The following is a 12,181-nucleotide window of genomic DNA, read 5'->3' as shown; positions in this document are numbered from 1 at the left end:
CATAGGTATATGACCATCCTTGCGAACACGACTCTTTTGCCTCGGTATCCGAACACGATCCTCGACACACATTCACACGTTCCGGGGCAGTTTGAGCCGTAACCCTCTACCCGCCGCCGCATTCGTCATATTTCCACCACCACCACCACCACCGAGCAAAACACCACAACAGCCCCCGGGCTGCGCAGCCATGAACTACGTACGATCCATCACGGGTAGCGTGAGCAAGGGCTGGAACTCAATCAACCCGGCCACCCTCAGCGGCGCCATCGACGCCATTGTCGTCGAGCGCGAAGACGGCACCCTCGCATGCTCGCCCTTCCACGTCCGCTTCGGAAAGTACCAGATCCTGCGCCCGTCGGACAAGAAGGTCGAGTTCAGAGTCAATGGCGAGCTGCAAGACAAGTCGATGAAGCTGGGCGAGGGCGGCGAGGCCTTCTTCGTCTTCGAGACAACCGACGCTGTCCCCGCAGACATGCAGACCTCGCCTATTGCGTCACCCGCCTCCAGTCCCGAACAGCGCCCGACCGAGCTCCCGTCCGAACAGGCTTTCGACGAGCCCGACCCCCTCGATCTCGATGGCAGCAGCATGGGCCGACGGCGGGGGCGCATGTCCATGTCGATTCCCGGCTCGGACATGATGCACGAGGAAGCCGAGTTTGGCAGGCCCAGATCGGGGGACTGGTCGGGCCTTCATATCCACAGGGCCAACACAGACGACGTGCTGCCGTCCACCAAGGAGAGCTTTGCAAGGAATTTCGACGACGACAGCGAGAGCGGGCCGCTCACCGTCAGCAGGAAGGATGCCACGGCCTGGAACAGGTCGACACGTTCAGCCAGTCCACCGCCCGTCTCACCCAGCGAAGCCCTCGCGCGCGCCCTGAAGCTATCCCAGAAGCTTCTCACCTCGAACATTCCGAACAAAGTCACAGATAGCGGAGACTTGGAGCTGGACATGACAGGCTACAAGACCAGTGAAGAGGAGGCGCTGCGGGCCGAAGTTATTGCGCGGAACATATTGTCCGACGAGCTGGCCGGTGACTACGACATCGGTGCGCTCATAGGAGCAGACGAGAATGGCAATTTGTGGATCTACAGTAGCGAAGAAGCCAAGGCAGCAGCCATGCAAAAGTCATCCATGACCCTTCTCAACGAAGCAGCCCTGCGCTCGACCACTGCTGTGTCCGACCCCGGCTACCAGAGCGACAGCAACCAGAGCGATGACGGGACACAGTATACCAACTACCGCAGAGACTCGGACAGCGCCCTGGGCATGTCAGCACCACATTCGCCAGAGGCATCCAAGGGCGACACGAGGACCTATGCCAAGACGCTCCGACTCACCAGCGACCAGCTCAAGGCCCTCAACCTGAAGCCTGGCGCCAACACCATGAGCTTCACAGTGAACCGCTCCAAATGTGAGGCGTACATGTTCTACTGGAAGCACGACGTGCCCATTGTCATCTCAGACATTGACGGCACCATTACAAAGTCTGACGCACTGGGCCACGTCCTGACCATGATCGGCCGAGACTGGACGCATCAAGGAGTCGCCAAGTTGTACACCGACATTGTAAACAACGGATACAACATCTTCTACCTCACCTCTCGCTCCGTGGGCCAGGCAGACACCACACGCGCCTATCTGAATGGCGTGGTACAGGACAACTACCGCCTCCCCAAGGGCCCCGTGATAATGAGTCCCGACCGCACCATCGCCGCGCTGCGCCGAGAAATCTACCTCCGCAAACCCGAAGTCTTCAAAATGGCCTGTCTGCGCGACATTATGCTGCTCTTCGACAAGCCAGGCCACCAAACACCCTTCTACGCTGGCTTCGGCAACAGACTCACAGACGCACTATCGTACCGCAGCGTCAACATCCCATCCACACGCATCTTCACAATCAACTCCAACGCCGAAGTTAGCCTCGACGTCCTCTCCCTCAATTCCTACAAGACTGGATACGCGAGTATGCGCGAGATTGTAGACCACTTCTTCCCGCCCGTCGGCCTGCTCGTGCCCGCCGGCGGCGAGGGATACACCGACTTCAACTACTGGCGTGACAAGCCGCTCGATATCGAGGACTTCACCGACAGCGAGAGCGAGAGTGATGAGGACGACCAGGGCACCGAGGCGGCTAGTATCCGCAGCGAAGACGAAGGCTCTGAAGTCGGCGAGGATCTGGAGGCTAGCTATCTCTCCCGCGAATCGCTCGATATGGAGGATAATGGCCTGGGCGATTCTGTTATGGAGAGCATCGAGGGGGATGATGGGGAGACATATATTGAGGGTGAAGTGTATGATGATGAAGAGGAGTTGGAGGAGGAGGAGATGATGTTACAGGCTGAGGGCGTCACGCCGACGACAGAGATGGTTGAGCAGGCGAGGGGACTGGATTTGGATGGTCGGGATGAAGTGCCTACGCCCAGAGCGAGTCCGAGGAAGTAAGATGAAGGTATTCTGAGATTTCCTTGTTGCATAGCATAGCATGGCATTGGTATGGCGTTTGGAAGAATATGTCTAGATGGATTAGATAAGGGTAATGATTATCATGGTTCAACACATTGATTCGAAGAACAGTTCTTTCTTGCTCGAGAGGGTGTGCCATATGTCCTGCTTCATCGTCTCGTACCCTCCTCCTTCGCGCTGAAGATTGCAGTGCAGCCAGGCTTCGCCCATGTGTGCCTCTCAAGGTACAGATCAAGGGAGATATAACATAGTATAGCAAGACTGCGACAATAGTCTAAGAAAGCAGGAAGATGAGTAGAGCAAGCTGCGAATATTCTCTGGGAATGTTTTTCCACTTAATTTTTTCCAAGATAGAGAGCTATCTATACAAAGGCTAGGAAAGCGGTTTTGGATGTCAAGTTCTCGAAGCTCGCTATTTCTGTAACCTGAGAGTGTGCACTGGTCAACGTGCAAAACTTTTGCCTACTTGTGATCAGATTCTGTTGTTTCACTTTGACGTTCTAATAGAGATTGACGCATCACGTGGAAATGACCGTTAAACGTACATGTACAGTGAGTCTGGTTGTTAGCAAAACGTTTGTCATCAGACGCGGAGACGTCCCCCAGTAGTCCAAGTAGTCGCAGCCCAGCCTATGCCTACTTCTCAGTCGTCTTGGTTGCGCTGTGCATTACCCAGTCGACAAGTGTTGGACCTGTGGGCCAAACTTAACATGATGCAATGGGAGATCCAGCAGTACGTTTGTGTGCTGTTGCTCGTTTGCTGAGTCAGTGGACCAGGAACGGACTTATGGGCCAGACTCGCGATTATGCAATGCGAGATGCAGCAGCACGTTTATATCGTTTATCGTTTGCTGAGGGTTCCGGAACCGAGACTCCTGTTTGCGGCCGTCGGCGCAATCGATCCTGCGGCGCAGTGCCTCGAAACCAAGGCCCACACACAGCAAACCTCTGACGCGGATGTTCAGCACGAATCGTAAGGTTTCTCAATCAAAACTTGCGCCACACATTTCTTGGCTGAAGCTCTTACCTGTTTGTACACGTCTGCTGGCAAACCTTGGGCGCTGATGAAAATGAGCGGACATGTTTCCGGGCTGCGAGGTTATCACAACTTCCCAAATGAGCCCAGACTTTGCGTATAACAAATCCTCGGGACTTCCAGTTCCTGCATGATGGACTAATCGACGGCTAGCACGATTTGAGTGAAGTTCGACGGCTAGCATGGTCGGGGTGTACTGTGATGCCAAGAGCAGAGTCCTAGTCTGAGTGCATATGCCAAGGAGAAACTCTACAATATGGACTGATTGACGATTACTGAGCGCGTGCCAAGATTGGGCTGTACGTTTTTGTGTAGTCTGATCAAGATTTTTGGTAGAAGGTGTGCCAATTTGGGCTGCGTTTTGATGTGACGTGCGTCTCGCATCGCGGTCCTACCTCCACGTACGGTGTCGATGGGTCAGATCTGCGACGGGTGTTTCCGGGGGAGAAGCCGTAAAACTGAGGGTCATGATGAATGGACTGTAGTACCTTGCAACAGCGGAAGAGGAAACTTGAACGACGTGCGAAGACGCGGTTATCGTCGCAAACGTGCTTCTCTAGACCCCGAAAAGTCTAGACTCATGTCATGCCTCATGAAAGATGAACCAAGGTGGACAGTGATAGGCTCACGGGACGAGAGAGAAACTGGGAGTGTTTCGGGAACGAGACCGACTACCTGGTACATGTGGTGATGGTAGCGTACTTGAAGTCGCAGAAGACTCTTTGAGAAGTCTTGGCTCTCGATGCCCAATGAGAAACAAGCAGGGTAGAGTCCGATCACGATGTCGAATCGGTTCTCATCGCTCGTTATGCGACAATATCAGTCGCAGATGATCTGTCATTCGTTCCTTGAAGTGGTACAGGCATAGCTATCACGGCTCACCAGCACAGCCTTCCAGTGGCCGGGTAGGCGGTAGAGTTCAGACCATGAGATCCAGAAAGAAGTTACATCTGTCGTCTGCGTAGGATCTGTAGGGCTGTACCTGGTTCCCTCTCAGGTACGGTGATATAAACTCTCGGTCCGAAGGAACTCTCCGGAAAGCCTTGGTGCCGAAGATCAAACCTTCGAGGCAAGGCAAAAGGTGACAGGTCGACGGCGTAGAATACGCAGTCCGTACTTGTAGTGTTTCAAGGACGCTTCGGGCATTCGCTCCACTTTCCAACTTGCGCGCCTGGGAAACGGAACGATCCTGTGCGGGACGGCAAAGATTGCAGACAGAGCAGTAAGCAAACATCCAGCAGCCGGTGAGTGGGCATTTGGACCGCCTATGCGCAAGGACTGGTGTTTGGCATGTGCGTCATGACACCTTGGTCATGGGGACATGCATCGGCGTGAACGTGGACCGGTGTATTGAGCGTGTCTGGCCATGGCTCTCGCTCAGGCATGAAGCTTGATGTCCGAGGAGACTACGAGCAGACTACATCAAGAAAAGTGCTATCAGTTTGCCAGTTAGCCGCGATTAACTCACCGCTAGACGCCGCATGGCGGGTTCCTGGGAAGATGAAACTGTCCGTTCCAGCTCGTTTCCCTGCATGTCGGCTCGTGCATTGCGGGGCAGATCCAGTGTTGCGTCCTGACATGGTAGCCTAAGATCTCACTGAGAGCGTGTATACATGGATTCGTACTGCTCTACGATGCAACGTGTTGCGCTGCGTGCAATTTTGGCCGTGGCGAGGTGTCTGTTGAAGATGGTCTCGCGACAGACAAGAGGGAAGCGACGACATGGCAGGGGCGCTGCCGTAGCGGCGATCTTCCGCAAGGAAAAGTGGAGCCCATACCCACGCTGAAAGAAATCACAGCCAACACCACACCGCGTTCAGTTGAACGCATGAAGAGCTATTCGGAGTATCCCACCTGGATACTCGCCTTCCCGCACTAGATTCGGCCGCCAAGGCTCACGGTGCTAGCTGCATGACATGTGCGAACCTGAAACACCGTCTTCGCGCACAGCGGAACCATAGCTTAGCCCCGGATCTCCAGGACTCATAACCAGACGGTGCGGTCTGACCGGCGAAGATTTTCTCGCTGACTGTCACCTCTCGACCCTTCTCGCGCGCAAAGTCCCAGTCAGCGCAAGTAATGCTGTTAGCAGATATTGCTCAGGCACAGCACGGGAATCCATGGCTAACTCCAAGTAAGTAATCCAGCCGCCGGGTGGGGTAGCTTCACCTGCATGAGCTCGACGGGCTGCGCTGACGAACTCAGGTACGAATATGTGCGCCTCTTTGAGCAGCCCGATACCCTCTTGGCGAACACCTGGATCGTGGTGAGGATCGATGGACGTGGTTTCTCGAAGTATGTTGTTATTTGCATTTTCTCCATCATCGAGCCAAGTTGTCATTTTCCGGTGTCTGGGACTGCAGGTACCCGTCACAAGAGGAAGGTCTTGACAGTATATGATTTCGCGGCCTCAGGCTAAGACTACGCATGAACGCCTATAGTACCTTAGCTAATACCCCGGACTAGACTCACAACCAAATACAAATTTACAAAGCCAAATGACCGCAATGCGCTTGATCTCATGAACGCCGCGGCTGAGGCTGTCATGAAGGATTTGCCAGATCTTGTGCTCGCATACGGAAACAGCGACGAATTTAGGTACGTTCAGACCTTTCATCTTGCACCTGCGCATCTGAGACGTTCACGTGTTGGCAAACCAATGCCGAAAACCACTGATCGGCACCCTACAGGGGTAGCCGGCGATTGGTCCGTACAGAGTTAGCTGACGTGTGTTGTAGTTTCGTCTTCCACAAAGACTGTGTCCTCTTTGAGCGACGCGCCAGGTATGTGAGCTGCCTCATCCGTGCACGCAACCTCATGCAATCGCTTATCGTACACGATACTAAGGCAAAAATAGCAAACTGACTACGACGATCACATCCACATTTACAAGCTACTATGTCTTTCTCTGGGCGCAGTACTTCCCGGACAAGCCGCTTACGGCGCCGCTACCTTCATTTGACGGGCGTGCAGTATGCTACCCAAGTGACTTTAATTTGCGAGATTATATGAGTTGGCGACAGGTCGATTGTAAGTCTTGCAAGCAACATCACCATGGCGCTCAAACCCACCGAAGGGGAGCTCACGCAAATATATCTTTTGCAATGCATCTTGGACCAATTGCAGTTATCTGATAGTGATGCAGGCCATATTAACAATCTATACAACACCACTTTTCTGGGCCCTTGTCCAGCAAGGTGGCATGGAAACCGCGTGCGGCTGAACAGAAGCTATCCGGCACTTACTCAGCTGATAAGAACGAGATACTGTTCAAGGAGTTTGGCATCAACTACAATAATGAACCCGAATGTTTCAAGAAAGGCACTGTACTATACCGCGATGTAAGCCATTCTCATATCATATGCTAGTGCTTGAGTAATTCTTAAGTCTGACAGTCCTAGTTTTTTTCCACATCAGCCGACAAGTCAGCAGTGTCAGCAGCTCAGCCTCAAGAACAACACACGAATATGGCCACATCTCTGCCCCAACGCTTATCTTCAAGGAGAGCTATCGATAATACTGCTGCCTTCCTGCCAGACCAAACTGAGTCACCAGTAGCCGACAGAGGTTCGACATTCCTCTCGCCAGCCTCTACACCTTCACCTCCGCAATCACCTCAGGCCATGTCAAGACCAACTTTGCCCAACCCCCTTCGGTCTAATCCAGTCAGTGAGAGGAATTCTTCAAATCCATCCAGTACAATGCCGCTCTCTCCGCCATATTCAGCGACCTATGCAACCAACGGCTCCTACATTACTTCTGGTCCCGCGAAACATCCTCCCGCTTTGACGCTCCTGCCGCTTTCGCCACCCATACTCAAACCCAGTACCAAACCTCCAACGTCCTTGAATGCACCAAACCCAACGACGCGTACCAACTTCTCGCCCACTTCGCCAGCATATGATTTTCCAGTAGGGTATCCCATCTCGGGGTACCAACATATCCTGTCTGCCGACAAGAGACGACAAATATCACACTCGGCATCGCACTCTGCGTCGGCTGCAATGACTATGGCAAATGTGTCTGGTGCAACACAGACTTCAACTCTCAAGCAACGCTCACCTAGCCAACCTCATCTACCCAGTTACTTTGCAGGTAGTAACATGCAACAAACGCCACCTATCCCTCTTCGCATGTCAAGTATACCAGCCAACAACAAGCCGCGGAAGCTCTCCCTGCAGAACCAGCGCTCTTTTTGTACTTTGAGAGGAAAGAACAGCATTGACGAGGGGTATGGCATGGCGGGCGTTCAGTCGGCAGGGTTGACTACGCCCCGACGCGTCAGTCCACCACTGCGTACTAACAAAGCACTGCCCAGTCCACCCCTCAACCGCGCCGAGGAGATGCGAACTCGAGAAAAGGTGGTCATGGCTACCAGCCCAATCACTCCCACTACCCGCTGCTCACCGCATGGAAGCGAGGACTTCCACAAACGCGCGGGTCAAGTATGGCCCCACGGAGAAGCCAGTCATCCCGGCATCGCAGAATTGCCAGCCACAGCAGCAAAGCCCCAGACACACGCACGCTCTGTGTCCGTGTCTGCCACTCTGTCGCAGCCCTTCTACCAACCAGACGTCGAAGCACTGTCCTCCGCCGCTATCAGGTCTTCTGCCGTAATTGGCGCAGATGACATCCAACCCACCGCGCCGCTGAAGGATAGTCCGCACTCAAAAGGCAAGGCTACATTTGATGCTCCTGTGGAGAGGAAGCCTGTCGCTGCCAAACAGGCCCCGGCAAGCAGACAACCTAACATCAGCACGAGCAAAGGGCGCGCGCAGATGACTGAGCAAGGCGGCTGGGCCGCTGGGACGCATGCAAGTACTGCGCCGCAGAGTCGCACGCAGAGAGACAAGGAGCGCAAGAAGCGGAGTAAAGCCAAGATCCTGATTGAGCATGTGGACATCATCAAGGATGAGTTTTGGGAGAAGAGGCCCTGGTTGTTGAGCGGCAAGATACCACAATGAGCGGGAAATATATACCTGGGAAATGATTTGCATATGTTGCTGGATGTCTTATTTTCTTTTTCGAATGTCCGTATGCCTGGAGCATATTGAGTTGGGCTTATGAGATGTCTTTCTCACATCGATGTATACCAATACAAATTTGGGGATGTGAATTGCATGTTGAGTCATTTTCTGGGTATCTTCGTGCAGAATATTCAACGCTGGCTGGAACGCATTCGCATCATGTCGCTGAGCATTGACACATCTGGCTCCTACGCCGCAGTCCCCACCGCCACTACGCCCTTCTTCTTCCCCTTGCCCTTGTTATACCGGCTCTTGTCCTTGTTCTTGCCGAATTTGCTCGAGCACTTGTTGGCCCTCTTCTCCGCCTTGACGGCTTTCTTCTCTTCTTTCTTCAGCAGCCGTTCTGCCCGCATAGCCGCTTTGTAGCGTTCCTTCTCGCTCGATTTATTGCCGTGCGGTTTCTTCTGTGCAGCCTCTGGTGGCGTTTCCTCTGCCGCTGGCTCGGAGACGTCTGGTGTCGTGGACTCGGTCTCGGGAAGTGGGTTTTGCTGTATGCCGAGTACGGTCGCATCCACGGCGACGGTTGTGGCTTGATCAAGCAGGGTCGCATCACCTTCGAGGTCAGTGAAGAAGGGGGCTGGAGGTGCTGATTTGGCGTGCCTCTTCGCGCGCTTGATCGACTTCTTCTGGACGCGTCGGAGGATGTATTCGTTGAGGGTTTGCTTCTTCGCCGCAGCCCGCTTTTCGTACCACTCCCGTTTCTTTGGCGACAATTTTGCAATCTTTCGATCGACTTCGGCTTGGTCGCTGCTTGAAGGTATTTTTGAAATCGCCTTGTCTTTGCTGTCACCCTTCATGTCGGTCCTCTTTGCCTTCTTAGCCTCCTTGGGCTCGACCTCGTCCTGGCGCTTGCGCTTGGTCTTCTTGTCTGTCATCTTCGCAGACTTCGTGGGCGCTTCCGAGTCGGAGTCAGAAGTGGGAGGTGTACTTACGCCGGAGGGTGGGATCGAAGCGTCTGTCGCGCTGGCTGAGCTGTCGTCTATAGTGCCAGCAATGGCTTCGCCCTTTACGAAGAAGCCATAAAGGCCGCCGCGGTTGATGCCTTTGGTTCGAATCTGGTTGAGGGTGCTCTGTCGCCTAAGTTAGCATATTGCGCCTCCTTTATGCACCTGGGTCTCGTCGCACGTCTTGACCTGTGCCAATGCTCTGCAAGCTTTGGTCGTATGCGCGCATCCACCACTGGTCGTCCGTTGTCCAAGCAGCCTTTTTCTTGCCGAGCCCCAGCTGATCCTGCTTGTGGGCGATGAGCAGTGGCTTCTTGATTCCTCGGCCAGTCGTGTCGAGCGAGTGACCAGAGCCCTTCCAGCCTTGCTTGCGCAGATACGACTCTGCGTTCATTGCGTTTGCGGGTCGTGAAGTTGGGTGGGAGGAGCACAATGGCGCTGATGGAAATTTTGGTGGGTCCCAGAGCTAGCGTGCTGGGTCAAGCCGCCACGAGTGCGGGACTTGTTACAGACCACTCCTACACCATATCTCACCGATACTTTCTTGTCTTCTAGATCTGGGACGCTTCGATTCGCGATTCTGAGCCGTGCCACACATGCCTTCTGTCTGCCCATTCGCGAGGCTCTTAACTTTGCAATAGTGGCGGTGCTCGGACAAACTCTGCATGATGCACCCAAGGCGGTTGCACCAGCTTGACATCCCTTCGGATGATAAATTGTAGCTGATAGACCTTCAGTATACAGCAAGTTGCAAAATCTTACCCCTGCGTTGGAATCGTTCATGCATTGATCTTGCAAACGAGCCATTCCTGGCGTCTATACTGCAAGCTGTCAACTACGATGGAAAGTAAACAAGGGTAACGAATAGCCTGAAGCTATACACAGTATCGCCACACTTCAATGGTGACAGTAAAGCCCTGTTTGTAGCTCCAGGCACACTGGTCGCTTCCCCTCGTAGGTGAGAACCTGCAGTATATTTCCAAGAAGCACCCTAGTCTCACCAGGACATTTAGGCCTAGATAAGTTCGCAGCCTCGACAATGTGGATAAGTCCAGAGGTTCGTTGCTCCTCTACAAGAGATGGTGGTGCCACTTTGACACGAGGCGACTGCCGCACAAGACAGAGAACTGACCCCAGAGTACCACACACGCGTCGCCCTGTCCGTATCAGTATGCCCTTCGATTTCCTTCCAAGTCATGTCCCCTGCCTGCGTGCAGCACGCGACACGCTTTCTCTACCATTCCGAATCGACCCAGACCACTCTGTCATTCAGGAAGACTTCTGGCGGATACACTCCTTTGATCGTGAAAATTCATCATCTCGACAAGTGCATGTATCCTCCAGACTATGGCGTGGGCAGTTCCATACTCCAAGGATCGCATCAACCATACGCCTCGATATATCCCAAACTATCCGGGAATCCAGTCCAATAATAGCACCTCATCTATCACGGTTTTCAGCGACCTCCGCTTTGGCGATTGTAAAACACCTCTCCCATTTCGCTAGAAGTGAATGCTGACTTTGTAGCTCGGAGCGAATACAAGGACCCTAAAACTACAGCAGTTATGAACTTTGTCCTCGATGACGAATGTAGCGACCTTGTGGTGCTCGATGGCGATCTGATATCGTGCGAAAACGTTGCACCCGACAAGTTCAACGGCATCATTGATCAGGTTGTGCCTCCTCTTGTCAGCCGGAATCAGCCTTTTGCACTGACGTTTGGCAACCACGATTGTTCCGAGACCTGGAGCACTCGCTCTATGGCTTTGCACATGTGGTGGGACATCAAGGGAAACAAAGGCGAGAAACACCCTTTTACGACACAGTCTGTGGAAGGCCCAGTTGAACAGGTAGGTTGGAGCAACTACTACATCCCGGTCTACAGTTCTGCAGACGGAGACAAGCTCGAAATGCTGCTTTGGTTCTTTGATAGCAAAGTCGGCAAGGTCTTCCAGCCTGGAGCAAACCTCGACACTCCTGTTGGTAGTTGTGTTGATCAGAGGTAGCAAGAAAACCACAATGCCGACCAGAAAGACATTTACCACTCGGCCGTAAGCAAATACCGCAACTTCGGCCCTTTCGTTTGGCCGGCGGCGGCATCTAGTCGGAAATTTTACTGCGAATATTCACAGATTGCGGTCTCGACTTTGGAACGAAATTGTGGGTAGGGCGAGTTATTTTACAAAATTCTCACGCTTTGTTTCTTCTAAGCTCAACCTGTCGGTCATGAATACGATTATGTGCGAGGTCACGGTTAATTTGCAGTGCGCTAGATGCAAGCGTGTAGTACTCACGACATAGCCTGCCGCACCTGCAGCACGCTGGCTTGTGATGGACCAGGTTAATTGAGCTCGGCGATTCCCATTTGCGGCAGAGTGTATGCGCGAGACAAATGAGAGACATTTCGATCATACATGTGGCGTCAGCTACGGAAGTGCGCGCAGCATGAGGTCGTCCCGAAAGAGTGGTGACGATATTTGTCCAGGGCTTTGTGTGGTTGAAACAAAGCTCGACAAGCACATGCCTAGACACAGCGACATCTCGGCTGATCCCAGCGGACGTCCTGCAGGCGCTTCCGTTCCCGTAGAAAACCTGCGTCAAAGGAGGCTGACTAGGTCTAGGTACAAGTCTGTGGCGCCAAGCCATTCCCGTTGCGGTCCCATAGCCACCCCCTCCTACCATAAATCCCGCAAACTTGACTTGG

General features: G+C 53.4%; 6 protein-coding genes across 6 annotated transcripts; 3 read left to right on the top strand and 3 right to left on the bottom strand.

The window, feature by feature from the left end:
- Positions 1-190: 190 nt before the first annotated feature.
- Positions 191-2,508, top strand: SNOG_14260 (hypothetical protein; the record flags this gene model as incomplete). The annotated part of the gene is made up of 1 exon (XM_001804403.1): positions 191-2,508. The coding sequence occupies one exon, from the start codon at positions 191-193 to the stop codon at positions 2,447-2,449; it is 2,259 nt and encodes a 752-aa protein (XP_001804455.1). The 3' UTR covers positions 2,450-2,508.
- Positions 2,509-3,655: 1,147 nt separating this feature from the next.
- Positions 3,656-3,975, bottom strand: SNOG_14259 (hypothetical protein; the record flags this gene model as incomplete). Its single annotated transcript, XM_001804402.1, has 2 exons — positions 3,656-3,702; positions 3,912-3,975. The coding sequence occupies 2 exons, from the start codon at positions 3,973-3,975 to the stop codon at positions 3,656-3,658; spliced, it is 111 nt and encodes a 36-aa protein (XP_001804454.1).
- Positions 3,976-5,679: 1,704 nt separating this feature from the next.
- Positions 5,680-8,470, top strand: SNOG_14258 (hypothetical protein; the record flags this gene model as incomplete). Its single annotated transcript, XM_001804401.1, has 5 exons — positions 5,680-5,801; positions 5,973-6,104; positions 6,245-6,289; positions 6,700-6,827; positions 7,656-8,470. 5 exons carry the CDS (start codon positions 5,680-5,682, stop codon positions 8,468-8,470), a joined length of 1,242 nt encoding a protein of 413 aa, XP_001804453.1.
- Positions 8,471-8,721: 251 nt separating this feature from the next.
- SNOG_14257 (hypothetical protein) lies at positions 8,722-9,871 on the bottom strand (the record flags this gene model as incomplete). The annotated part of the gene is made up of 2 exons (XM_001804400.1): positions 8,722-9,603; positions 9,659-9,871. The coding sequence occupies 2 exons, from the start codon at positions 9,869-9,871 to the stop codon at positions 8,722-8,724; spliced, it is 1,095 nt and encodes a 364-aa protein (XP_001804452.1).
- Positions 9,872-10,103: 232 nt separating this feature from the next.
- On the bottom strand, positions 10,104-10,284 carry SNOG_14256 (hypothetical protein; the record flags this gene model as incomplete). The annotated part of the gene is made up of 2 exons (XM_001804399.1): positions 10,104-10,208; positions 10,240-10,284. 2 exons carry the CDS (start codon positions 10,282-10,284, stop codon positions 10,104-10,106), a joined length of 150 nt encoding a protein of 49 aa, XP_001804451.1.
- A 758-nt stretch (positions 10,285-11,042) lies between these two features.
- SNOG_14255 (hypothetical protein) lies at positions 11,043-11,483 on the top strand (the record flags this gene model as incomplete). Its single annotated transcript, XM_001804398.1, has 1 exon — positions 11,043-11,483. One exon carries the CDS (start codon positions 11,043-11,045, stop codon positions 11,481-11,483), a length of 441 nt encoding a protein of 146 aa, XP_001804450.1.
- Between the last annotated feature and the right edge of the window lie 698 nt (positions 11,484-12,181).

The sequence above is a fragment of the Parastagonospora nodorum genome, assembly GCF_000146915.1.
Source record: "Parastagonospora nodorum SN15 chromosome Unknown scaffold_30, whole genome shotgun sequence".
Taxonomy (NCBI): domain Eukaryota; kingdom Fungi; phylum Ascomycota; class Dothideomycetes; order Pleosporales; family Phaeosphaeriaceae; genus Parastagonospora; species Parastagonospora nodorum.
This window is presented reverse-complemented; position numbering and strand designations above follow the sequence as displayed.